The sequence below is a fragment of the Hyaena hyaena genome, unplaced genomic scaffold (genome assembly GCF_003009895.1).
Source record: "Hyaena hyaena isolate Hyena2069 unplaced genomic scaffold, ASM300989v1 scaffold_428, whole genome shotgun sequence".
NCBI classification, from domain to species: Eukaryota; Metazoa; Chordata; class Mammalia; order Carnivora; family Hyaenidae; genus Hyaena; species Hyaena hyaena.
This window is the reverse complement of record NW_024081062.1, coordinates 1,252,091-1,277,263: the sequence shown is the minus strand read 5'-3', so window position 1 is coordinate 1,277,263 and position 25,173 is coordinate 1,252,091. Positions and strand designations below refer to the sequence as shown.

The 25,173-nt window shown below is 53.1% G+C and overlaps 1 protein-coding gene across 4 annotated transcripts in view; it reads left to right on the top strand.

Moving 5' to 3' along the window:
• The first annotated feature begins 8,911 nt into the window (after positions 1-8,911).
• TBC1D9B (TBC1 domain family member 9B) overlaps positions 8,912-25,173 on the top strand; it is a 47,633-nt gene continuing 31,371 nt past the window's right edge. Inside the window, exons 1-6 of one of the 4 annotated variants that reach the window (XM_039252827.1) lie at positions 8,912-9,110; positions 13,004-13,114; positions 18,572-18,690; positions 19,953-20,181; positions 20,955-21,213; positions 22,237-22,444. In XM_039252827.1, coding sequence (XP_039108758.1) covers positions 8,993-9,110; positions 13,004-13,114; positions 18,572-18,690; positions 19,953-20,181; positions 20,955-21,213; positions 22,237-22,444 — 1,044 coding nt within the window. In that variant the 5' untranslated portion in view covers positions 8,912-8,992. The remainder of the gene's footprint in view (positions 9,111-13,003; positions 13,115-18,571; positions 18,691-19,952; positions 20,182-20,954; positions 21,214-22,236; positions 22,445-25,173) is intronic. The other 3 variants (XM_039252826.1, XM_039252824.1, XM_039252825.1) reach the window with 3 other exon arrangements.

The following is a 25,173-nucleotide window of genomic DNA, read 5'->3' as shown; positions in this document are numbered from 1 at the left end:
CGGAGCGGGGCCCTGGGTGAGAACATCCTTCTCAACACCCCTGCCTCTGAGAAGTTGAGGTTTGGGAGCAGTTGGCCATACAGGCCTGGGTGGGGTTACAGAGAGACTCTCTTCTCCGAGATATGAGGATCTCAGTTGTTGCAAGTCTTACAGCCACAGTGGTTATTAGCCAGGAAGCTTCTGATCGTTTTTGTTGTGGGGGAGTAGGGCGGGGAGGGTTACTATTTGAAGAACAGAAGGGTTGGAGGAACCAGCTGCTTATACCACAAGCACTCTATCCCTCCCGCGGGCTGCTCTGGGCAGGCCCGGCTCCCGCCTCTTCCTCCCGGCATGGCCTCCACCTCGTGTCCCAAGTCCCAGGCCAGGCCGGGTTCAGTCCTCTCAGTATGCACCGCAGGACTTGTGGAGTGGGGTCTGGGGGAGCCGTAGCCATCACCTGGTCAGCTAGGAATTGGGCCGCTGCAGTTAAAATGCAGACACTTACGATTTGGTTATGTTGAATGTGCGAAGTGAGGAACTGCCCATAGCTGATCTGTCAGGGAGAGGGAAGAGGCCCCGGGCCAGGAAACAACAGGAAGGCCGGGCATGGCGTCACCCCTGGTGGGTGGGCAGTGTGCCAGCGCAGGGCCCCCGGCCTCGGCCCCTCAGGGGAAGACCAGCCCTACTACCAGGCGGCTGACGACACCTCACCTAGTCTAAGGAGCCTGGCTTTTGAAGGAAGACTCCATTCCCCAGCCACACTCCCCAGGCCTGGCTCAGAGGAACTTCCAAGGGGCACTTTCTGAACACCCATTTGGACTTGAGGCCACGCCTGTACTGCCAGCCGGCCTGCTGCACCCAGCAGCCCCGCTTCCAAAACACGCCGTCGCTAGGGTTTAAACAAAATAAGGTTACTGAATTTGACAGAGCGGATACTTCCTACGGGCTTTATGAACTCTTCTCGTATTTGTATTACCCCTCACACCCAGTTCTTTCCGTGATCTCCCCATTAACCTTCATGACTGAGGCTGTGGCTCTGCTGTAGGCACACAAGGAGGTGGTGGTAATGTCAGGTGGCCTTGACAAGCAGTTGCTGCTCCTAAATGTCATGGAACAAAACACTGGTTTCCAGGAAGTGAAGGTAGAAGGAAAAGGGTGGGATTACGAGGCTAGTTTCGTCACGAGACTTTTATTCCATTCTTACGATGTGCCCCACTCCGAGTTGAGGGGGCTCCTGTAATCATGAAGACCTAGGCTGTTCCAGAATACTGGCCAACTGCGCTGTGAGGCCAAACGCAATGAGGGCGAGTCACGGACAGAGGGGTTTCCCAGGGTGTGGAAGGAGGGGCACCAGGCAGCCCTGGTGAGGTGGCGGGACGGGAATGCAGGAGGAGGGAGGAGGAGCAAGAGACTGGCAAGGGAGTGGGTCTCGCTCCCGGGGCTGTGGGGAGGGCCCACATCTCAGGGAAAGGGCAGGAGCAGGGAGGGTGTGGACCAGAGAGGCACCGCAAGGCCCAGGTGCTGAGGCAGAGCACGGGGCTTCAAAGTTGGGCCCGAGCCTGGGGTCCCGCCAAAAGTGGAAGAGGAAGGTACCACCAGCATGAAGAGCATATCCAGATGGCCAGTCTCGGTGGCCGGTGGGGGCTGGTGGGACCCAGGGGGAGCTGCTGTGGGGACACTTTCCACCTGCCTCTAGAGGGAGGCCTGGAGATGTGGCTCTGGATGTCAGGCAGCCTGAGGGGAGGAAAGGGTGGTCGGAATTCCTGGGAAGCTGTGTTTGAAAGGAGCAGTTTACCTACACCTACCAAAGTAGCCCCCATGTAATCCCAGTCCCTCAGATGCCTCAAACCTCTCCCTCCTCTCCCCTTCTCCTTCTTTCTCCTCCTCTCTCGCTCCCTCCCTACACCCCCTATACCCACACACTTAGAGCAGTTAGACTCCCCAGAGAAGGTGTCCAGCCGGCCCTGGTGTTCCCTTCATTCACATGATGGTGGAAGCCAGAGTGGGGCTGAAATTGCCCAATGACATGAGAGCCAGGCTGGGGACACTGACATTTAAGGGATGAGCAGAAGGAGCACCTGTCAGCAACCAATTTACTTAAACCACTGAGTGTGACTTCCATCTTCAAGAAAGGAGGTGTTCGCGTGACCGCTCACTCCCAGAAACAGTTTAGAGTGGTCAAACTGAGCGCTCACTCCCAACGCCCGAGGAAAGGATCATTATCACAGGGTGACCATTAGGGCACCGACAGCTTCAAGTGTCTTCCCTGCTAAGGGCGGTTGTCACAAGGGAGGCGCACCTACTTGTACCTTTTCTTGTGGCCTCCTTGAGAAACCATTCCAAAGCCTAGTGGGAAAAGGATAAAAATGAGTGTATATGTTCACATCACATCCATGGATGCTTCGCAAAACTGGGAAACTAATACGTTTTAAGTCTCGTAACATCAGAGGAAATCCAGAAAGGATACAGAGGTAAGGTGCCTGTGTTGGCCGCATGGAACTGTGCTTTCCTTACTGTCCTGCAAAGCAGCAAGAAGAGCCAAGCATGGCAGAAGGGGGAAAGGTCTCCCCTCCTCCCCACCCCCGCTCTGAGACTGAGACCCTAACTAGCTGGCCTCTTCCGCGCCCCCTCTCTAGGGCTCCACTGGGGTGCTGGTGGAGTCAGGAAGGTTGCTGTCTTTCTTAGGAGTATCCTGAAAGATCCCAACTGACTGAGCCTTGACGACGAGAGCCCAGGGGGCCCTTAGTAGGCATGAGATGATAGCAGTCCCCTGTGATCTTGGAGCTGTGTCCCACCAGCCGGCCTCCAGTGACTGTGGAGGGGAAGGGGTGCCGGCAGCCTCAGCCGCTTAGAAGGACAACATGTCTACATCCGAGACTTGGCTCTCATGGTCTAACAAGGCCCCATGGGGGCCCCCAGCCCACGACCTAGGACTTGCCTGGGATTTATCCCTTCAAAGTTCACTCTAGCTCAAGCCATCGTTTTTTTGTTTTTTGTTTTTTCTGTTTTCTTCACTCTGACTTGGGGGAGAAGGAAGATACTTTGTGACAAAAACAATTTTTCAAAACTTTGAATTTCATGCAAACTTAATATTTGAGTATTATACTTTCAGAAGGATTCAGTGCTGCTGGAATCCCTCTGACCTTCGTCCTGGGCTTTCCTAGTTCCTCCTGCTGAATCTTCTACATGCATATACCACGAAAGACGGAGGTTCGAGGTGGCACCGACCCGGCCTGGCAGCCTGAAAGGAATGAGTTTCTCTGAAACAGCAGGCCCAGGGAGCGTGGCCAGGGGCCCAGAGACAGCTGCCTGAGCCCCAGTGCTCAAGCCAAGGGTTGTGTCGAGAATCAGCAGAAGCGCCTTTATAAACCACACATATTCTCCTTTGGTGGAAAAGCTGAGAGCTGGAGGAAGTCATTAGCACCCTTTTCTCTGAATCTCCTGGGACATAGCCTCGAGGAACCCCGGCCCAGACAAATGCTGGCCTGAAATGGCTCATTTCCCACCAGTCCACTGTCATCCACTTGGGTGGGCACATGTGCAGGAAAGGTCATCTGGCACGTCGGTCGGTCATCTGGCAGCCCTGGCTGGCCTTTGCCAGCTCCTTACCCCCTCCACAATCACTCTCACTCTCCAGCTGTCTTTAGGACTCCTGGCAACTGTTGAAAGCCCCAGATGATCGTTCTGAGGTATATTTTTACAAATTTAACCCAGCACAAAGTGGATCCTGACTTGTTTTCAGAATTACCCTTCATCCACAATTAAGTCCAAGTATATTTATGCTGTGTGATACTAAAGGACTATTCTAATTTTAGTGACTGGTAGGTACTGAGCCGAGATGGTGGTAAAAACGAAAGGTCGGGGTCGGGGTAAGGAGACACTAATATCCAGGCCACTTCTTTACCTTCACTCAAGTAAGCTGTTGCTAAGCAGGTTAACTGCCTGCCGACTGCCAGCATGCTTGGTGGACTAAGTCAACTAGCTGTGGCCAGTGTCTGTGTCCCCAGCACGTTTCCTGGGTGCCCAGCCTGAAATGACGCATGCCACCCTAGAGAGGGCGCTGTGTCCTACATCCCCCTGGCTTGCTGAGCCCGCTGGAGGAGGGGTGCCCTTGGCTGGTGCTTCCGGCCAGAATCTAAAGCTGAGTCGAAAGCTCCCAAGTGGTCGTGTCCCTGCCTGAGAAGACCTGACCGGTGTGATCACAGAAATAAGAAAAGGCTCCAAGCTACAAAATGCTATTTGGGGTCTGGGGAACAGCGTCACCTACTAGAATAGTCTTGTTCCTGCACAAGCGAAGGAGTTGGTCCAAACCGAAGGCTACGGATGTCACAATTGTTTTTGACCCTCAGTAGCTTTTGTACTCATATAAAATATTAAAGTTACCCCCTTCATATTTGGGTCATTCACAGAGCTCCTCTTATCCTGGGTTCCTGCTAACTATGCACAACATCTCAGAGGATGGCATACAAAACTATTTTTCTAACTGTAGCACAGGTAATTTGGGGTGGGAGGGCATGGGATATACCTAAATGTGGCAAATGACTTACCTTCCACCTTGAGGGATGAAAGGGAAACTATGCACTCGAATTTTAATTCACCAATGGATAGCTTGTGCCAGAAAGAACACATCAAATAGCCCAAAAGCAAAATTGATCATTTGCTTAATTTGGGGGCTCACTGTAGGGGGAGTTACCTTGTCTAGAACACAGATTACCTGCAAGTAGAATGTGAGCTGATTTCTTGGCAATCAGATCTTATAAGCCCTTTGAAATGTCCTGGGCAGCACAATGGCCTAGGTCCATATGGTTAATGTAAGTATAATTAAGTAGTGACATGGTATGGTATATACCTATATGCCGATAGTGTATACCTGTATGTGTGGGATTTGCTAATATAACCATTTCAATAAAAACCTACTGAAAAAGCTGCTGTGCCTGCATGGAGTGCTGTTGTTGGAACCTGTATCAGTGAGGGACCCTCTTGGCTGAAGTCGCAGAAACCCCAGCCAAAACTGGCTCAAGCAAAAGGGGAACTTAGCAGAGCTAACATGCCAGTGGTAACCTTGTGGCATGGTCTGACTCTCAGCCACGGACACCAGTTCTCATTTGCTAGCCTGCTTCCTGCAGGGAGACCGCAGGCTTGGGCTCAGGGTGGTGGGAGCCCCATCAGTGCAAGAGCTGGCCTGCCTCTTCAGGAGGTAATCCAGAGCAGAATGGGATCTCTTTGAGCCTGACTGGCTTGGTTGGAGGCCCACGGCCATCACTGAACCAACCGGTGTGTCGCAGATAGTATGCGCCCACAGCCAAGGCCAGCACGGGCTCCTGTTGTGCAGCCCCGGAGTGCAGTGGCTTCCCCTGAAAGACGGGAGCTGAGAGTTCTAAGGTGTGGTCTCCGCAAAGTCAGGGTGCTGCACAGGAAGAAGTGGATGTTGGGACAAAAGCAGCAAATGTCCACTATGGGTAGAAAAGAGTTGGTATCAAAAAGGTCTGGACATCAGTACCGTCTCTGCCACTTCCTATTAGTAGGAACTGGGCAAATAATTTCTTCTATTTGGATTTCAGTCCTATTGTCTCTAACAAAGGGATCATTAAATGCCTCACAGGGCTAACATGTGGAGATTAGATTCTAAGCAATGTAAGAAGTAAGCTTAATGTCATTAGCCAGTAACAGTCTGGTATATAGTCTATGTAAATAGCTCTTACAAATTCAACAATAAAAAGACAACCCAATTTAAAAATGGGCAAACAAGGGGCACCTGGGTAGCTCAGTCAGTTGAACATCTGACTCTTGATTTTGGCTCAGGTCATGAGTTCACAGTTGGAATCAAGCCCCACATCGGGCTCCAGGCTGACCACACAGAGCCTGCTAGGGATTCTCTCTCTTCCTCTCTTTCTTCCCCTCCCCTGCTCTCTCTTTCTTTCTTTCTCTCTCTCTCAGAATAAATGGTTAAACTTTAAAAAAGTAAAAATTAAAATGGGTAAAGGATATGAATCGACATTTCTCCAACAAAGATGCTCAAATGACCATCAAGCATATGCAAAGATGCTCAACAACCTAAGTCATTGGGGGAATGCAGATCCAAGCCACAGGAGGTACTACTTCATATCCATGAGGGTGGCTGTCATAAAAAGACCATAACAAGGGCACCTGGGGAGCTCAGTCGGTTAAGCATCCGACTTTGGCTCAGTCATGATCTCACAGTTCATGAGTTCAAGCCCCATGTTGGGCTCTGTGCTGACAACCTGGAGCCTGCTTTGGATTCTGTGTCTCCCTCTGTCTCTGCCCCTCCCCCACTCACACTCTGTCTCTGTCTCAAAAATAAATAAACATTAAAAAAATTAATAAATGTTGGGGCTCCTGGGTAGCTTAGTCGGTTAAGCGTCCGACTTTCGCTTAGGTCATGATCTCGCGGTTCGTGGGTTCGGGCCCCGCGTCGGGCTCTGTGCTGACTGCCAGCTCAGAGCCTGGAGCCTGTTTCAGTCTGTGACTCCCTCTCTCTCTGACCCTCCCCTGCTCACGCTGTCTCTCTCTCTCTCCTAGAAATAAATAAAACATTAAAAAAAATTAATAAATGTTTAAAAAGACAATAACAAATGTTGACCAGATGTGGTGAAATTGAAACCTCCACACATTGCTGGTGGGAATGTGAGGTGGGGCAGCAGTTTTGGAGAACAGTGTGGTGGTTCCTCAGAAAGTTCAACATAGGTTTCCCATAGGACCCAACAAGTCCACTCCAGAAACATGTCCAAGAGAACCAAAAACCTCTTCACACAAAAGCTTGTACACAGATGTTCACAGCAGCATTCTTAAGAGCCAAAAAGGGGAGGGGCGCCTGGGTGGCTTAGTCGGTCAAGCGTCCGACTTCGGCTCAGGTCATGATCTCACAGTTTGTGAGGTCGAGCCCCGTGTCGGGGTCTGTGCTGGCAGCTCAGCTTCAGCTTCTGTGTTTGCCTCTCTCTCTGCTCCTCCCCTGCTCATGTTCTCTCTCGCTCTCAAAAATAAATAAATATTTTAAAAATATATTTAAAAAGAGCCAAAAAGGGGAGACAACCCGAATGTCCACCTGATGAGTAGAGAAGGAAAATGGGGCATGTTTAAACAATGGAATATTATTTGTCCATAAAAAGGGGTGAAGTACAGACACATGCTACAGTGTGAACCTTGAACACACTACAGTAAGGGAAAGAAGCAAGACACAAAGGCCACATAGTGTATGAGTTCATTTATATGAAATGTCCACAATGGGCAAACCAAGAGGGACAGAAATAGATTAGTGGTTGCCAGGGGTGGAGGAGGTAGGGGAATGAGGAATGATTGCTAATACACAAGAAGTTTCTTTCTGGAGTGATGGAAATGTTCTGGAGTTAGTGGTCATGATTGCACAGCTTTGTGAATGTACTAATACTGAACTGTGCACTTTAAAAGGGTGACTTTTGGGGCACCTCGGTGGCTCGGTCAGTTAAGCGTTGGACTTCGCTCAGATCATGATCTCACAGTTTATGAGTTCAAGCCCCCGCATTGGGGTCTGTGCTGACAGCTCAGAACCCAGAGCCTGCTTCAAATTCTGTGTTTCCCTCTCTCTCTGCTCCTCCCCCGCTCACGCTCTGCCTCTGTATCTCAAAAATAAATAAACATTAAAAAAAAAAAAAGGAAAGGAATGCAAACGCTCTGAGGTGGGGCCCACCAATCTGTGTTTTAACAACCCTTGCAGGTGATTCTAATACATGCTTATGCTTGAGAACCACTGGCATGAAGGAACAAAATAACCCTTTACCTCCTCCTAGGATGTTAACAAGTACTCCAAATTCCTGAGGGTAGATTACTCCCCTGAGAGCACATTATCAGTTCAAGCTTCCAAGGTCTTAAAGAAAAATGGCCTCTGCACCTTCATGAGATATCAGGCAATATTTCAGAAGACTTTTGATCATTCTGGCTGTCAACCATGAAACTGCCTATTTTACTTCCTTCTATCATATTAGATTCTTGAATGCTGGTGACAGGAACCCAATTGGCAACCAGCTTAAGCCTCCCGAGGTGATCCCAAAGTGCCCGGATCGGTTTATCCTCCTGCGGGTTCCTGGAGGGCCCAGGCCAGCAGCATGATCCTGCAACCGAAGTGGCCCTGGACATTCTGGATTGCCCCAGACATAATTCACAGCTCCCTCTTTCACTCAAAAGGGTCGGTGTTTGTGAGGGGGTGGACCCCTACAGGCTAGCACTGGGAAAGCAGGGGTCCACATCCCCTACCCAGCGGGCGGCTGTCCATGCATATGCAGAAACCCACCAATGTCCCAGGGCCAGCCCTGTCCGCTGCCCCTAGACCACCAAGCCCCAGTGTCCCTATGTCTCAGGTGTGGGGACTGCACGTATCTCTATCGACCCTGCCAGCTTCGGGGCTCCCTGACAACCCATCCTCAGCTCCCGGAGGTTTTCCTAGTCTTGGGTCCCAGGGTCCGAATTCTGAAAATGGTGACAATCGTCTAACCCCTTCCAGACTCCCTTTGCAAAGTTATGCCCTGGGGTGCACAGCGCAATCAGCCGGACGTGTATTCGCAAATGCTATTTCTTTACATTCTCCCATCCTCGCCCCCAAACCCTGGACAGGATTTCACAGAAGCCAGGGGCCCCGCTCTCGGCACGACCAGTTTCTCTGGCCTGTGCATTCGGACATTCTGGCAGAAGCCCGTGGCCCCGGGGCTGGGCGCCGGTACTTGAGCGAGAGGGAGGCGGACACAGCCGGGCCAGGCCGGCCAGCGGCGAGGGGCGGAGAACGGGGAGAGGCGGGGGGCGGGGGGTGGGGTCCACGCGGGCGGAGGGCGGGCGGGGCCCGGGGAGCCGCGCGCGCCCGGCGGGCCCGGAGCCGGCGTTTGCTGGTCCGCGCGCCCGCCAGGGGGCGCCGCCCTCCCGGCCCGCCCGCCCCGCCCCGCCCCGCCCGCTCGGCTCCGGCGCGGCGGCGGCGACGGCGGCGGCGCTTCCGCCTGGCCGGCCTCGGCCCGGTGCGAGCGGCCCCACGATGTGGCTGGGCCCGGAGGAGGTGCTGGTGGCCAACGCGCTTTGGGTGACGGAGCGGGCCAACCCCTTCTTCGTGCTGCAGCGGCGCCGCGGCCACGGCAAGGGCGGCGGCCTCACGGGTGAGAGGCGCGCGGCGGCCGGGCCTGTAGACGCGGCCGTGGGGCCGGGCGGGGAGGGCGCCCCTGCGGCGGGGGCCGGGCCGGGGCGGGGGCGCAAGGGTAGGGCGGGGAGTCGGGTCTGGGAGGCGAAGCGGGGGCCCGGGGGCGAGAGGTGGGGATGGGGCCTCCGGGCGGGTGGGCGCGCGGTGAAGATGGGCCTAGGGCGGGGGAAGGAGGCAAACCGGCTGGCGTTGGGAGGCTAGTCGGTGACTTGGGCCAACCCCAGGCGGCCAGCCTTCGTCTGGCCGTGGGCTCTGCCCGGACGCGGTGCCCGTGAGCTTCCCGGGGCTTAGCTCAGGCGTGTGCAGCCTCCTGGAGTGAGATTTCACAGCTGAAAGTCAGCGACATCTCCTGGTCCTCTGCGTCTGCCTCAGTTTCCCCCAGTACGTCAGAGGGGCCAAGTGACAGAAGCACACGTTTTCTTTTGCCTCTTTCCTTCCACCCAGATTTGCCCTTTTAGCGAGATCAGAGGTCCCCCCGAGCTGCTGCCGGCCTCAGCCCCCATCCCTCCAGCTTTCCGCCCACCTTTCTTGCTTGGTGGTGCCCTGGAGCTGCGGACGGAGGCTTTGCCTAATTACCAGTGTGGGCTGTTCCCGCCAGCCAGCCAGGATGCCCCTTTGTCCATCTGGGCAGCACCGCTAATGGTGGGCAGGCAGCTCCAGGAGTTGTGTGGCAAGTGAGACCCAGGGAAAGTGCACTGGGCCTTCCCCCTACGGGTGTTGTGCGCGGCCTCTCGTGCTGCAAGCCTGTGTGGGCCCTGCCAGCGCGGCCCTGGGGCAGGCTCAGGGCTGGACCAGTGTCTATGCTTCCAGGCGGCCCGTTGCTGGCATATCAGACTGCAGGCCCAGTGTTGCCACATCTTACAAGTATCAACAGAACTTAATGTGAAACATCCTCATTTTAAACATTAGCAGCGAATACAGTCCCGTGAGATGCCCTTCCCACACACCTCCTCTGCCACTCTTTCCTGGCCCATCCCTCCTAATATGGAAGAGACTGTACCCATTCCTTTTTATTTTTATGTTTACTTATTTTGAGACAGAGAGAGCGTGCGTGCATGCTCGAGCATGGAAGGGGCAAAGAGGGTAACAGAGGGTCTGAAGCAGGCTCTATGCTGGCAGAGCCTGATGTGGGGCTTGAACTCCCAAACCTTGAGATCATGAACTGAACCAAAGTCAGAGGCGTAACCGACTGAGCCACGCAGGTGCCCCGAGACTGTACCATTTCTAAGAAAACTGTGTTCCTTTCAGGCCTTAGGCTGCCTCCCAGCGGCCTCGGGAATCACAGGAGCTGGTGTGGCCCTGTGTCCCGGACTGGGATGTTCAGGGGATGCTAGACAGCAGCGCCTCTGGAAAGTCTGAACAGTGGACAACATCAGAAGCCCGTGTAGGAAAGTGAAGCCTGGTGCTCTGTACCTTGTGTTGGACCAGTGTACCAGCATGGCTGATTTGGCCAGTGTGCTTCCAGCACTGGATCTGTGCATCCAAAGATCATCTCAGAGAGCAGGTGGGACCCTCTGGCTCCGCCTTCCTCGGCCCAGAAGGCCCTTTCCATGTCACTCCTCTCTCTCTGTCCCCCACGACAGAGCTCCGCACCCCAGCTGGGAATCACTCCTTCAACTCCCTGTTCAGCTAGGTTTGATGAGTCCTGCTGTGGCCTCTGTCCTGGCCTTCCTTGTGCTGTCATAGACATCCTGGCCTCCTGAACCCTGTCTCCCCTAGGGAGGAACAGTTAGTGATGTGGTTTTGTTCAGGCTGGCCTTTAAAAATAGATGCCAGCCCTGGCGCACGTGGGTGGCTCAGTTGGTTAAGCGTCTGACTTCAGCTCAGCTCATGATCTTACAGTTCGTGGTTCTCTGCTATCAGCACAGAGCCCGCTTTGGATCCTCTGTCCCCACTTCTCTGCCCCTCCCCTGCTCTCTCCATCTCAGAAATAAATAAACATTTTTAAAAATTTAAAAAAAACAACAACAGATGCCAGCCTGAAATCTGCATTGAAGAGTCTGAGTGCAACGAAATGTTCTGCCCATAAAAAAGCTTTCAGGTCTTAAAACACGGATATGCCAACAGTATAAGGATTAAAATAAAATCTCCATGGCCAGAAGAGAAACCCTAGCAGAAACCAGGGGGAAAAAAGTTTATTCCAAATCCCGATAAAGCTTGAATATGCCACTTAAACTGCAATTTAGAGAGAGATGGTTTAGAACATCTCAATAAAACAAGCGAGAGATTACAGACTCCTAAATTGGATGTGGGTGATGAGTATCTTCTTTTGTAATCAGTAATTTTATTCGTTAAAGATTTAGGAGGGAAAAAATAGTTAAAAATGGAATACAACACAAAAGTGTTAAAGTCAAATGAAGGAATCATTCTGACATGGACAGGAAAACGGTAACAAAATGTTTTCAGGTCATACTGAAAGCAGGAAAGCAGCACTTCTTTCAGAGGGAAAACTAAATTCCAAAAAGGAACAGTAAACAGATTTTCAGGTAGCTTGATCATTCAGTTAACGAAGAGAAGTGAATCAGACACAGGGGTCAAAGGTGTTTCTTCTGATTTGTCAGGGCAATAGCAACATTGACAAGGGATATACCTGATGAGAAGGGAAATCTGAAATGCCCTAAAATGATTCAGTTCAGAGATGGAAACAACTGGATCAGTGTTTTCCCAGATTGGAGGACAGTTCTAAAAAATTACCATGTCCCCTCAGTCATGACTTCTGAAGCCACAGGAACCTCCTTACACTTCCCAGAATAAAAATGTGTGATTACTTGGCAGAGGAAAGACTACATTATCTTCCTTTTGTTGATAATGGAAAGTGATATTACAAAGTCATTGTCTTATATTTTAAAAAGCCATCAGAGTATGTGGCCAAAACCGTCAGGGGAAGAAACTGTTATCTTAAGAGATGTGTCTGCCAGTTAATAAAACACATTGTACTATTTGTCTAGATTTTGTGATATCCACAGTATTGTTTTTGTTTTTGAGACTGTTGTACTTTCTCGGTCTAAAGAAATGCTTGTTTTTAAACCTAATTTTGTATCTTTCCTAAAGAGACCCTCCCAGAATTGTTTAAGCTTATAAAAAGGGCCCCCTAGGGCATCTTGGTGGCTCAGTTGGTTAAGCCTCCGACTTCGGCTCAGGTCGTGATCTCACGGTTTCTGAGTTCTAGCCCCATGTTAGGCTCTGTGCTGACAGCTCAGAGCCTGGAGCCTGCTTCGGATTCTGTGTCTTCCTCTCTCTCTGCCCCTCCCTCTCCCTCCCTCTCTCTCTCTCTGTCTCTCTCTCTTCCTCAAAATAAACATTAAAAAAGATTTTTGGGGGGGCGCGGCTGAGTGGCTCAGTTGGTTAAGCATCCGACTTCAGCTTAGATCATGATTTCGTGGTTTGTGGGTTCCAGCCCCACATCGGGTTCTGTGCAGACAGCTCAGAGCCTGGAGCCTGTTTCAGATTCTGTGTCTCCCTCTCTCTCTGTCCCTCCCCCGCTAATGCTCTCTCTGTCTCAAAAATAATTAAACTATAAAAAAATTTTTTTAATTAAAAAAAAAAAGATTTTTTAAAATAAAAAATAAATGAAAAGGCCCCCCTAAATCCTGAGTCTGTCCCTGCTTGCAAGGATTTGTGAGTCAGGGAAAGAAGCAGAAGTCTTCCAGGAAGACATGGGAGGGGATTTTTTGATAGGGATCAGATTCAGCCAAAGGCCTTTGAGGAAAAAGAAGTCACTTGGTGGACGGGGGTGATGCCAGATGTGTCATTGCCTCGTGGCATTGAGGGCAGTGCTGCCGTTCTGGCTGCCTCTGGGGCTCCACTGCCCGTGTGGCTCTCCCTCACCCTCACTCTCTGTCCTGCTCCCAGGTCTTCTCGTGGGCACCCTGGACGTGGTGTTGGACTCCAGTGCCCGCGTGGCCCCTTACCGAATCCTGCACCAGACCCAGGACTCACAGGTCTACTGGACAGTGGCATGTGGTAGGTGCCTTGAATCACACGGGATGTTGGACAGGGCCCATCCTGGATGAGCAGGGGGGCGGGGGGGGGGGTGGCACCAGCAGGGAGGGGACCCAGCCTGGCCTGGATATTGCCTCCAGAGAAGCTGGTGCTACCTCGTTCAGACCCCACAGCCCAGGCAGGCATCCAGCTTAGGAGGGCAGCGCAGAGGTTCACAGGTGCCCTGTAGTGCCTTGGGACTCTTTGCAGACGTGGTGGGAATGCGCATGTGCAGAGCAGTGAAAAATGGGAGTCGTTGGACACACAGGTTCCCAGCCGAGGGGGATACAAGAACAAGGAGTGCTTCTGTCTTCTTGTGTCAGCTGTCAAACTGTAAACCAGGGTCCTTTCTGTAGTCTCAGTGCCTTACTTTGGACAGTTTTGTGTTTTTTTGGTGACTTTGTTTCAAATGGGGAAATGGACACCTGGGTGGCTCCATTGGTTGAGCATCCGACTCTTGGTTTCGGCTCAGGTCATGGTCTCACAGTTCCTGGGATCAAGCCCTGCTTGGGATTCTCTCTTTCTCCCTCTCTCACCGCCCCTCCCCCCCACACATGCACTCTCTCATGCTCTCGCTCAAAATAAATAAACTTCAAAAATAAATAAATCAGGGCGCCTGGGTGGCTCAGTCAGTGAAGTGTCCAACTTCAGCTCAGGTCATGATCTCACAGTTTTTGGCTTTGAACCCTGTATCAGGCTCTACGCTGACAGCTCGGAGCCTGGAGCCTGCTTCAGATTTTGTGTCTCCTTCACTCTCTGCCCCTCCCCTGCTCGTGCTCTGTCTCTCTCTCTCAAAAATAAATAAACAAAAAAATTTAATAAATAAATACTCTACATATAAATAAAGTGGCCCCAAATGTAATGCCAAGGTGCTGGCTGCGTTCCTAAGCACAGGAAAGTGTGATGTGCCTCATGAAGAAAGTATGTGTGTTAGAGAAGCTTCCTTCAGGGGCGGGCACACAGAGCTGCTAGCCAGGTGTTCCACATCAGGGAATAATGTATGTTAAATAGGGTGCTTTCAAACAGAGAGCCACATAAAACAAAGTCATATATTGATCATTTGATGAAAATGTTGTGACCACAGGTTGACAGGAGCTTAGCCTTCCCTGTGGCTCCCCTGGGATCAGTCTTGTCCCAGGAGACTTTACAGAATGGACCTGCTGTGAATAACGGGACCAGCGGTAGCCGTCCCCCCGGGAGGAGACATGCTCAGCCCTCGCTAGAGTCTGGGAGGAGGTCCCCTTTCCATGGGTGCCAGCCCGGCGGAGGTCACTGGGATGCATTAACGGTCAAAGCCAGCACACAGACAGCACTTGAGCGGGCCAGGCACTTATGTGAACTTCCCAAAAACTCCGGAAGGTGGAACTTTGTTTTTTGGGTTTTTTTTTTTTTCCTGTATTTTGAAGATGAGGAAACTGGCCCCGCAGGGATTAGGAGTCCTGAGAGAGGATGAGAGCGTTCACAGCTGAGACCTCTTCTTCAAAGGTCATCTTCCTCCCTGGCACCTGAACAGGGGTGCCCTTTTCCCCTGTGCAGGAATCAACAAAGGCTTCGAAGTCTGGGATTGCCCAAGGCCAGGTGGGGGCCTGGTGGGACCCCTGCTCTCCTGGTTCCAGAGTCTGCCGAGAGAGGGGCTTCCTATGAGGTGGGGCCCAGGGAGGTTGTCCTGTGCCTAGGCTGCAAGGAGACATAGCACTCTACAGTGGGCCCTTGGGGAGGCCCCTGGGGGTCTCAGTCGGTTAAGTATCTGACTCTTGATTTTGGTTCGGGTCATGGTTTCTTGGTTCGTGGGTTTCAGCCCTGAATCAGGCTCCGTGCTGAGGATGCCGGGCCTGACCGGGACTCTCTCCTTCTGTCTGCCCCTCCCCCATTTGTGTGCACTTGTGCATGTGTGCATGCTCTCGCTTTCTCAAATAAATAAAACTTTTAAAATAATAAATTAATTAATTAACTAATTTTAAAAATGGGCCCTTGGAGCACCTGGTTGGCACAGTCAGTTAAGCGTCTGACTTCGGCTCAGGTCATGGTCTCTCAGTTTGTTAGTTCAAGCCCCATATCGGGCTCTGCACTGACAGCTCAGAGCCTGGAGCCTGTTTTGAATTATGTGTCTCCTTCTCTCTCTGCCCCTCCCCTGCTCATGCACTCTCGCTCTCTCTCTCTCTCTCTCTCTCAAAAATAAATACTTCAAAACTTTTTTTAATAAAATTAAATGAGCTCTCGAGATTTCCCCCTGTCTCAGCGATGTTCTTTCTCAGCAGATGAGGAGGAGACAGTCCGTGGCAGTGAGAAGAAGCCATGCCTGTGGCAGTGTGGGAACCAGCAGGGCCTGGTGCTGGGGAGCCTTAGTCCTTAGCCTCAGGCCACACACACTGACCTCCCATTTCTGCCACCTCCCCCAGGCCTGCACTGGCCTCTGCTGTGCCTCCCTCCTTCCCCTTCAGCTCTGCAAAAGCAGGCATGCTCTTGCTGACGCCTGCCCAGTGATCCTGGCTCCTTGACCTGCCATTAAAGGACTTTCAGGGCCAGGCTGCCTCCACTTCCATCCTCCCCTCATCTCACAACTGGCCTTCAGCCAGACCAGGCACACCTGCCCTGGCCAATGCATCGTGTCCCCCCACATCCACCCAACCTTCCACTCTGTTGAGAACCCGCCCAGTGGCAGCTCCTGTGGAAAACCAGATTCCCCAGATCCAGGTATCCACCTTTCCTTCTTGTTCTTCTGCACTCGCCGTGTCTTTATGAGCACTTTTATGCTGGGGGCTCACTGGCTCCCCACTAGACCAGGGTAGAGTCTGAGCAGCCAGGCAGCCTGGGCCAGGACCATGGTTTGGTTACATCTCCGCTGTGTGACACTGGGCAACTTACTTAACCTTTCTGTGCGTCACCTCCATCATATAAAACAAAAATAATGGTACTGTCTTCAGGGTTCTCTAAGAAGTAAATAAGATATCCCATGAGAAGTTCTGAAAACAGAAGTAGCACTTAATAATAATTAGCTATTCTTGTTACTCTCTGAATGTAACATAAAGATGGCATAGCTTGTGTTTACTTGGTGCTAAATGAAGATTGAGTTACTACTAACTAATATTTTTTTTGAATGCACATGTAAATATTTATACTCAAAGTGCAGACAGATCCACACAGGCAGTGTTGACAACATTCCTTCTGTTGGGGGTTGCCAGGAACATGTGCATGAAAGACAATGGCACTAGAACTGTATCACTTGCAAATTTAACTTCCAAATTCAAATGTGGATCCTTGGCAAAAAAAGAGAGAGAGAGAGATCCTTCTTCTACCAACTAGGCATTGGCCTCTGTGCACCAGGGAAAGGAGGCCACAAAAGAAGCCCAAAGGCAAAACGGGGTGGGAAAAGGGAAATTGTGCGATAATGCAGGAGTAATTTAAAAAAAATTTTTTTTTAGCATTTATTTTTGAGACAGAAAGAGATAGCATGAGTGGGGGAGGGGCAGAGAGAGAGAGGGAGAGAGCATCTGAAGCAGGCTCTAGGCCCTGAGCTTTCAACACAGAGCCTGATGGTGGGGCTCGGAATCACGAACTGCGAGATCATGGCCTGAGTGAAGTCGGATGCTTAACCAACAGAGCCAGCCAGGCACCCCCGTGCAGGAGTAATTTTGATTGCTGTTGTGATTCACTGACAGTTGTTGGGTTGAATCACCTTCACATGGGCATCCTCACACCAGCCCAGGGGGGAGGGGAAGGGTCTTAACTCAGTATTGATTGTTAGAGTAGTGAACTCCTTGGGTAAATGTAAAGGAGCAATCAACCTTCACCAACACTACCAGAGCCACAGCAAGGTGCCTGGGACAGAGGAGATGCTAGGGACCAACTCGGCCTGGCCAGGGCAGCATCAGGATTGAGTCTTCAGCTGCTGCAAGGGTGTTGCTAGGTAAGGAAGGATGGGGTGACAGGCACCCCAGCAAAAATGTCTATGCAGCCACCCTGGCCTTGGGTCTTTACTCAGGCTCCCTCCGTGCCTAATCTGTGGGCCTTACTGCAGGCACTCACAGTCCATAAACTGTTCAACCCAGATCAGCTGAGAAGGGTGCAGGGCTTTTATTCTTCTGGTGTTCATTCGTTCAGAAAACAGTTCCTGAGGGGTGCCTGGGGGGCTCAGTCAGTTAGGCGTCCAACCCTTGGTTGGTTTCAGCTCAGGTCATGATCTCATGGTTTGCGAGTTCAAGCCCCGAGTCAGGCTCCGCACTGACAGTGCAGAGCCTTCTTGGGATTCTCTCCCTCTCTCTCTGCCCCTTCCCCGCAAGGGGGAAGTTCGTGAATGCAAACCCCCTGCCAGGCACAGGCAAAATCCAAGAGAATTCAGGGGAAGCCAGGCAAGGCAGAGACTCCTTTCATCCCTTTGCTTCTCCTCCCAATTCTCTCCGCCAGGAGGAAGTTGGGGGGGGGGGGGGTAGACAGAGAAAACAGCTGTCCTGCCCTTTGGGAATGGCGTTAAAACTACCTCTCTAAGTTTTTCCATTACCACTGGAGCTGCTGTGCCCTCCAGGACCCTCCCTGAGGAGGGCAGGGACCGCCTCCTAGGCAGGGCTGACACTGAGGGCCAGCCAGGAGCTGCAGGGGTCAGATGGGGGTTCCCGAAGGGGGCAGGACCAGGGCTGGGGTGTGAGCAGGGTTGGGGAGGAGGAGCTTGCAGGCAAAGGCCTGGGTGGGCGCCTCTGGCTTCAGAGAGAGCAGATGAGAGCCTCTGGCTTGCCCTGCACAAGGCTGGCCGGCCGGGAGCCTGGTGTCCTGCAGGCAGCTCCCTCGGGCTGCTGTCTGTGCACACCTGAGTCCTCCTGAAACTGCAGGCACTCACGCCAAGTCTGAGTGTCCAGTCAGTCACCTGTATATCAAAGACCACATGAAGTCCTTTTATCTAGAAGGGAAACCTTTACAACTAAGCAAACCCGCAGAGCTATAGACCTATTTCTGGAAGGGCACGTAGGAAGCTAGTGGTCACTCTTCCTTGGTGCTGGGGGAGATGGAAGCTTTATCATCCACATGACTACGATTCTGCCTGAACCGTTTTTCATGTTCATGACTATTGTTATATATGTAAAGTTGTGGGGTTTTTTTAATGTTTATTTATTTTTGAGAGAGAGAGGGAGAGAGAGACAGAGTGTAAGCAGGGGAGGGGCAGAGAGAGAGGGAGACACAGAATCCGAAGCAAGCTCCAGGCTCCGAGCTGTCAGCACAGAGCCTGATGCACGAGATCATGACCTGAGCCAAAGTCAGGCACTTAACTGACTGAGTCACCCAGGCGCCCTTATACACGAAGATTAAGAAGGAAAAGAGTAAGCAGCCTGAAGATTGGAGTCTTTTGGATATAGCAAATTAGGTCTTCTGTTTTAGTCTCTGAATTTATGTGTAAGGCCTGGTGATTTTATGATTTTCCTCCTCTTTACTCCACCAAACCTCCCCTAGGTTCTTCCCGGAAAGAGATCACAAAGCACTGGGAATGGCTGGAAAATAACTTACTCCAGACGCTGTCCATCTTTGACAATGAGGAAGATATCACCACCTTCGTCAAGGGCAAGATTCACGTAAGGTTCACCTTCTGCTACTGGCTCCTGCTCCCTGCTGCAGGCTGGCAGGATTCGTCTGTGTCATCTTATTGAACCTTCAGACAGTGTGGTGTGGGTCTTCTCTCTCTTTACCAGAAATGGAAGGCAAGCGGGGTGCCTGGGTGGCTTAATTGGTTAAGCGTCTGACTTTCTCTTAGGTCATAATCTCGCGGTTCGTGGGTTCGAGCCCCGCGTCTGGCTCTGTGCTGACTGCCAGCTCAGAGCCTGGAGCCTATTTCAGAGTCTGTGTCTCCCTCTCTGACCCTCCCCTGCTCACACTGTCTCTCTCTCTCTCTCCTAGAAATAAATAAAAATATTTAAAAAAAAAAAAAAAGAAATGGAAGGCAAGCGTTCACTCCCCCTCTCTCAGTCTCAAAAGGGGCGTTTGAACTCCTGGCCGTGCAGGTCCCCACTTCTCCCAGCCAGCCACAGGAGTCTGACCCAGCTTAGCTGGGAGTTCCCATTCCCCGGAGAGGAGCAGCTCTGATGGCCAGTGCCTTAGCCACCGTAACAGGAAAAAGCTGGAAGTGAGAGAATAGCCAGAGGCATGTCTCGTTTATAAGACGAACAGTACTTAAAAATGTGTGCACCCTCTGACCCAGCGATTCCCGTCCTTGGAATTTACCCAACGGTGTCATCATACGTGCAGAATGACACATTCTCTGCAGCACTGTCAGCAAAAAGACTGGAAATGGCGCCTTGCAGCCTGTGGTGGGGGGGAAGCAGCTGCTACCTGTTACGCAGAGTGACAGTGGCGCTGTTTGCTAGGGTAGCACTTATGAGTACCATGCTGAGTACCTTATGTCAGGGGCTAAGTCGTGTATGGTGTACTTAGTGGAATATGCGTAAAGACTGATGCAATGATACAGCATTGTGGTTATGATATAGCATAGGTTGTTTCCCCTCCTGGGGGGACAGTAAGGAGCATCTACCCGAGCGCATACTTGTGTGTGTCTTCTTTTTGTTCAGTTATTTTGCCTTCAATTAGATTTCTTAGGCGCTCTGATCGGGTCAAAGTTTTGCGGTGCAAAGTTGCTTTGGGCAAGCCCCTGATTTCATTATGCCAGAACTTTCTAGACCTGGGCAGATGACACCAAGCGTTCCTCGGCTCTTCTCCGTGTGCTTTGGGGTTCATAGTAAGACCTACATTGCCCTGGGGCCAGTGAACAAGAGTCCTGATTTCCCTGGGGCCACGGGAACCCCTGGGCCGGCCAGGAGTCAGTTTCCTTGTCCTCCTCTAGGGCATCATCGCAGAAGAGAACAAGAACCTGCAGCCCCAGGGAGATGAGGACCCTGGGAAGTTCAAGGAGGCTGAGCTGAAGATGCGGAAGCAGTTCGGGATGCCGGAGGGGGAGAAGCTGGTCAACTACTACTCCTGCAGCTACTGGAAAGGCCGTGTGCCCCGGCAGGGCTGGCTCTACCTGACTGTCAACCACCTGTGCTTCTACTCGTTCTTGCTGGGGAAGGAAGGTAACCACGGTGGGCAGGCCCTCGTCCTCAGTTTCTCTCCCCACCGACCCCGCCCCAGACCACCAGGGTTCTTGAGTGTCCGAAACCCAGTGCACCTCAACGCTCTCGGCAGGGAGGCCCAGACTTGAGCTAGGCCTGCCCCTGGCTCTTGAGGGCCCTCCATCCTGCCTGCATCCACCAACGTGGTTCCTCATAGAGTGACTGTGGGGGGGCTCCCTTCTCTCCTTTAAGTGGAATATCTAAGGGCACCTGCCATCCCTGAGTGGCCCCGGGTTATGGGGTGCCTTGGTGCGCAGGACCCTGCCTGTCTTGGGACACGAGGCTGGTGCCCTCTGCTGCTACATCACCCTGAGAAGGAGCTCCCAGCAAGGAACCCAGCAAGGCCTCGCCCCACCAGCCATGCACCTGCCACACGCTCTCGCCTGCCCTTCTCCCCTCTCCACCCTGTCCCCCGACCTTCTCACCAGGCAGGGGTCAGCGTGCCCTCTGGCAGCACACTCCCACTAGGTAGGCTTCTCCAGGCCAGGGTCTCAGCTCACTTCCCCATGTTTGTCTGTGTCACCCTTCGATCATTTGTGGGCACATACTCACCCCGGATATTCTCGGGGCTGGTCCCTCCATGTAGGGCACCTGTCCCAGCACAGCCAGGCTCAGGCACAGGGGACACACAGTCAGTGATGCCCTCGGGGAGCGGCTGTCCCAGTGGGTGCTCGTGCTGCCCAGCCCCGCAGCCCATCTGACCCACTGGCGTGTCTGTCCCCGCTGGCGTGCAGTGAGCCTGGTGGTGCAGTGGGTGGACGTCACGAGGCTGGAGAAGAATGCCACACTGCTCTTCCCCGAGAGCATCCGTGTGGACACCCGCGACCAGGAGCTCTTCTTCTCCATGTTCCTCAACATCGGGGAGACCTTCAAGCTCATGGAGCAGCTGGCCAACCTTGCTATGCGGCAGCTGCTGGACAGCGAGGGCTTCCTGGAGGACAAGGCACTGCCCAGGCCCTCCCGGCCCCACAGGAACATCTCGGCTCTGAAGCGGTGAGCGGCTGCCCCGGGGTGGGGGGGACCCGCCCCCCTCTTGGGGTATGCATGGGACAGGAGGACACCATGAAGTTCGCAGAGGTGCCATCCAAAAGTAGCTACTGCCTAACCACAAAGAGTTACTTCTCGAAGCCCTGTGAGGCAGAGGGGCTCACCTGCAGTAATAGTGGCTGTGCCCCTTCCCTGGAGCACTTTCATCTGTGTTCCTCGATTGTAGCTGCAAACCCACAAGGCTGGCCGGGACCTCAGGGGTCCCCGGATTCACACTCGTGTACCAAGACCTCATCCCCACCAGGCAGTTTCCTGGGGTGCCCCCAGAGGCCATGGCCTCGGCCCAGACCCTGGGGTGTACCTTCAGGACGAGCATGGCCATCCAAGGATTTCACTCTCCCTGTGTAAGTGATGGGGTTGCTCCTAGAACCTTCCAGAAAGGAAATGAGCAGGGCCAGGACTTGGCACCGTCCATCAGGGTGTGCCTGCCAGGCCCTGCTCCCACTGCTGGCAGCCCCCATGGAGCTGGGGAGAGACATGTGTCCAAGGAAAGAGCCACCAAAGAGACCAGGACCGGGGTGCCAGGCGGCCACCTTGCACGGCGTGCCCTTGTATTCATCAACAGGGCGTCTTGGGGAGTCCCCCTCTGGGGGTCTGGGTGGGGCTGGGTCTTCCCTGGCAGAAGTAGCAGCCTCCGGGCAGAGGCATGCAGGGCGGGTGCAGGGAACCCCAGGCACTGGGGCCCTGTCCATCTTCAGCACTGACCAAGGGATGTGTCAAGCCCTGTCAAGCTCTGGGTGTGTTCCAGAGCCCTCGGGGCCCAAGGACGTGCTGTTTGCTGTGTGCATGTCCTCTGCTGGTTACACAGATGTCTCACAGCACCCGGCCATCTGCTGTGTGTGCTTTACTGAACTCCAAGACCCCTGGGGCACAACTGCAAAGAATCCAAGGCCGTGTGAGGCCCCGCCGTGGGCATATTGCATCCTCACTCTCCTGCCCTTTCCTCCCTCCCCCACCTTGGTTTTCCAGAGACCTGGACGCCCGGGCCAAGAACGAGTGCTACCGGGCCACGTTCCGGCTGCCCAGGGACGAGCGCCTGGATGGCCACACAGGCTGTACGCTGTGGACCCCGTTCAACAAACTGCACATCCCTGGCCAGATGTTCATCTCCGGGAACTACATCTGCTTCGCCAGCAAAGAGGAGGACGCGTGCCACCTCATCATACCCCTCCGGGAGGTGAGCCCCTGGCACCCATGCCGGCTCCGTGGCACCCAGTGGCAGGGCTGTGGAGGGCACAGAGCGAGTCAGCGGCTTCCCTGAGCCCCTCCATGTGGCTAGGCTCCCTCAGGGACCCCCACACGTGCTGGGCAGCAGGGCGGGGTTTGGCATCTAGGAGTGCTCACTGGGACATGAGGTAACTTCAGGGAAGTCCTGTGCCTCCCTGGTCACACCCCAGTGGCCTCCGGAGGGTGAGTGTCCCCGAGTCCTGCCTTCCCAGCCCTACAGTGGACTTGAGTAAAGTCCTGCCTTGGCTGGGCTTGGAGGACTCTGACACCTCACCAGCTCTACCATGTCACTCTCAGAGGCCATCTCACTGTTCCCCTCCCGACACTTGCCTTGGCTGTGACTCGGGCTCCAGCAGGGCCAGGAGGCCACTGTCACCTGTCTGGGACGGGAATAGTCCCGCCTGTCGGAGGTATCTTTTTCCATTTCTTAGGTAAGGCCATTTGTCCTGTGCTGCCGGAAAGGGTGTGGACCGTGAGGGAGGGCCCCTGCCCCGATGGAAAGTGCTGACCCCAAGGTCACAGCGGGTCCCCAGGCCTCCTCTTCCTCGTGGCCCAGCAGAACAGACAACTCTATGAAGAACAACTGCATGAAGCCCAGTGAGGTTCCTCAGTTATAACCTAAATCACAGTATCTTGATTTTATTAAAAACCGAAAACAGTGAGACCTGCCTGCATTTGTACAAAGCACTTGAACCGTAGGTGTAGCTGTGAGTGGGAGCGGGGAGTTCTATGTGCTGCCTCGTTTCCCCCAAGGGAAGTCAGAGGCACAGGACTCGAAAGAGCCACAGACCCCGAAGCTCCAGGCTAAGGGCTCAGGTGTCCCCTAACCGCATGTTCCCTTTTTGCGCTGGGCCCGTGAGTCTGTCCTGGGCACTGTGCTTTACCTGGCCCTGAGGCCTGGGGGCGGGTGCAGAGGTCTCCTTAGGCCTCAGCTCTGTTTCTCCCTATGATCCTACCTTTTTTTTTTTTTAAGTTTTACTCATTTATTTTGAGAGATAGAGACAGAATCCCAAGTAGGTTCCGCTGACAGCACAGAGCCCAAGGTGGGGCTCAAACTCATGAACCCTGAGATCATGTCCTGAGGGAAACTGAGAATTAGATTCCTAACAAACTGAGCCACCCAGACGCCCCTGATCTGCCATTTCTGACGGCAGAGGGCTCTGGCTGAGGCGGGGGCGGGCCTAACTCTGCAGCTAGTCGGACGGAGCCGACTGCTGATCCTCCTTGTGCCCGCCAGGGGGCCTCACGGGGCCTTCCACTCAGTGAGCTGCGCACCCAGCGGGCTCTTGACTGCACTCACCCCACAAACATGCTCTTCCTGTTGCAGACTTGGGAAGCAGCATTCCATCTGTTCTTCTGTCCGTCCGTCTGCTTAGCTGAGAAGCGGGAGCCGTCCTTGCTCCTGACCTTGTCTTGTTCCCACATCCCAACCATAGCGTGTCCCTTTCTCCCCACAGCCACCGCCTCAGGAGGGTGCTGCCTGCACTGAGCCCTGTCAGCCCCTCCTCCCACAGCATGTCAGTGCCCTGCCCCCGCTCCTGCAGCATCTCCTGTGATTAGCAGAGTCCCCAGCTGCCTGCTGTGACCTATGGGAACTTCAGTGAGCGTTCACTCCTTCTTAGGTCGTAGCTTATATGCATGCAGGTGTGTGCACACACACAAACACACACTCATACGCATCTGCACACACCCTCATCCACATATCCATGCACACACACTCACCCACATACACACACATGCACATACCCTCATCCACATATACACACATCTCACTTACCCACATATACACACATGTACACACATCTCACATACCACATATACACACACTCATCCACATACCCATGCACACACACCCACATATACACACATGCACACACCCTCATCCATATATACACACATGCACACACACTCACCCACATGTACACACCTTACACTCATCCACATATACACACACGCACACACTCACCCACATGTGCACACATCTCACACACCCTCATCCACATATACACACATTTCACACCCACATATACACACATCTCACACACCCACATGTATACACATCTCACACTCATCCACATATCCATGCACACACATTCGTCCACATATATACACACCACACACACTTACCCACAAACACATGCATGTGCACATTCCTACACGTACATACACTCACACGCTCACACGCCCTGCTCCTGCTCACTCTTGCCCCAGTTTCTCCAGCCTTTCCTTGTTTGTCAGGCTAGTCCCGTCCCGTCCTCACACACATGCAGAGTTCAATGGGAACTCTGCCCCAACCTCTGCCCCAGTTCCTTCCTGACTCTACCAGGTCTCAACCTCACATGCTGCCTCCGGGAGGTGCCTGCTCACCCGTGAGGACTCTGCTTCACCTATGTGTCCATAGTCCACCCCTAGGCTGCAGGCTCTGCAGAGGCATCCCTTGAAAGCCCATTCTGCACCCTCTGCACCTGTGATGCTCTGTCCACATGCCTCAGGGTCAGAGCCAGACCCAGGACACACCTGTCGGCAAGTGCTGTGGGACCTGGCACTTAGGATGGCGGGCACGCAGGGCCGTTCACTGTGCTTTAGAGTATGGGAGTAACCGACAGCGTTGGGAAATCGAATAGACCAGCAGCTGGGCTGCGCACCTTCCATTCTGTGTCGTCTTCCTTATGATGGCCC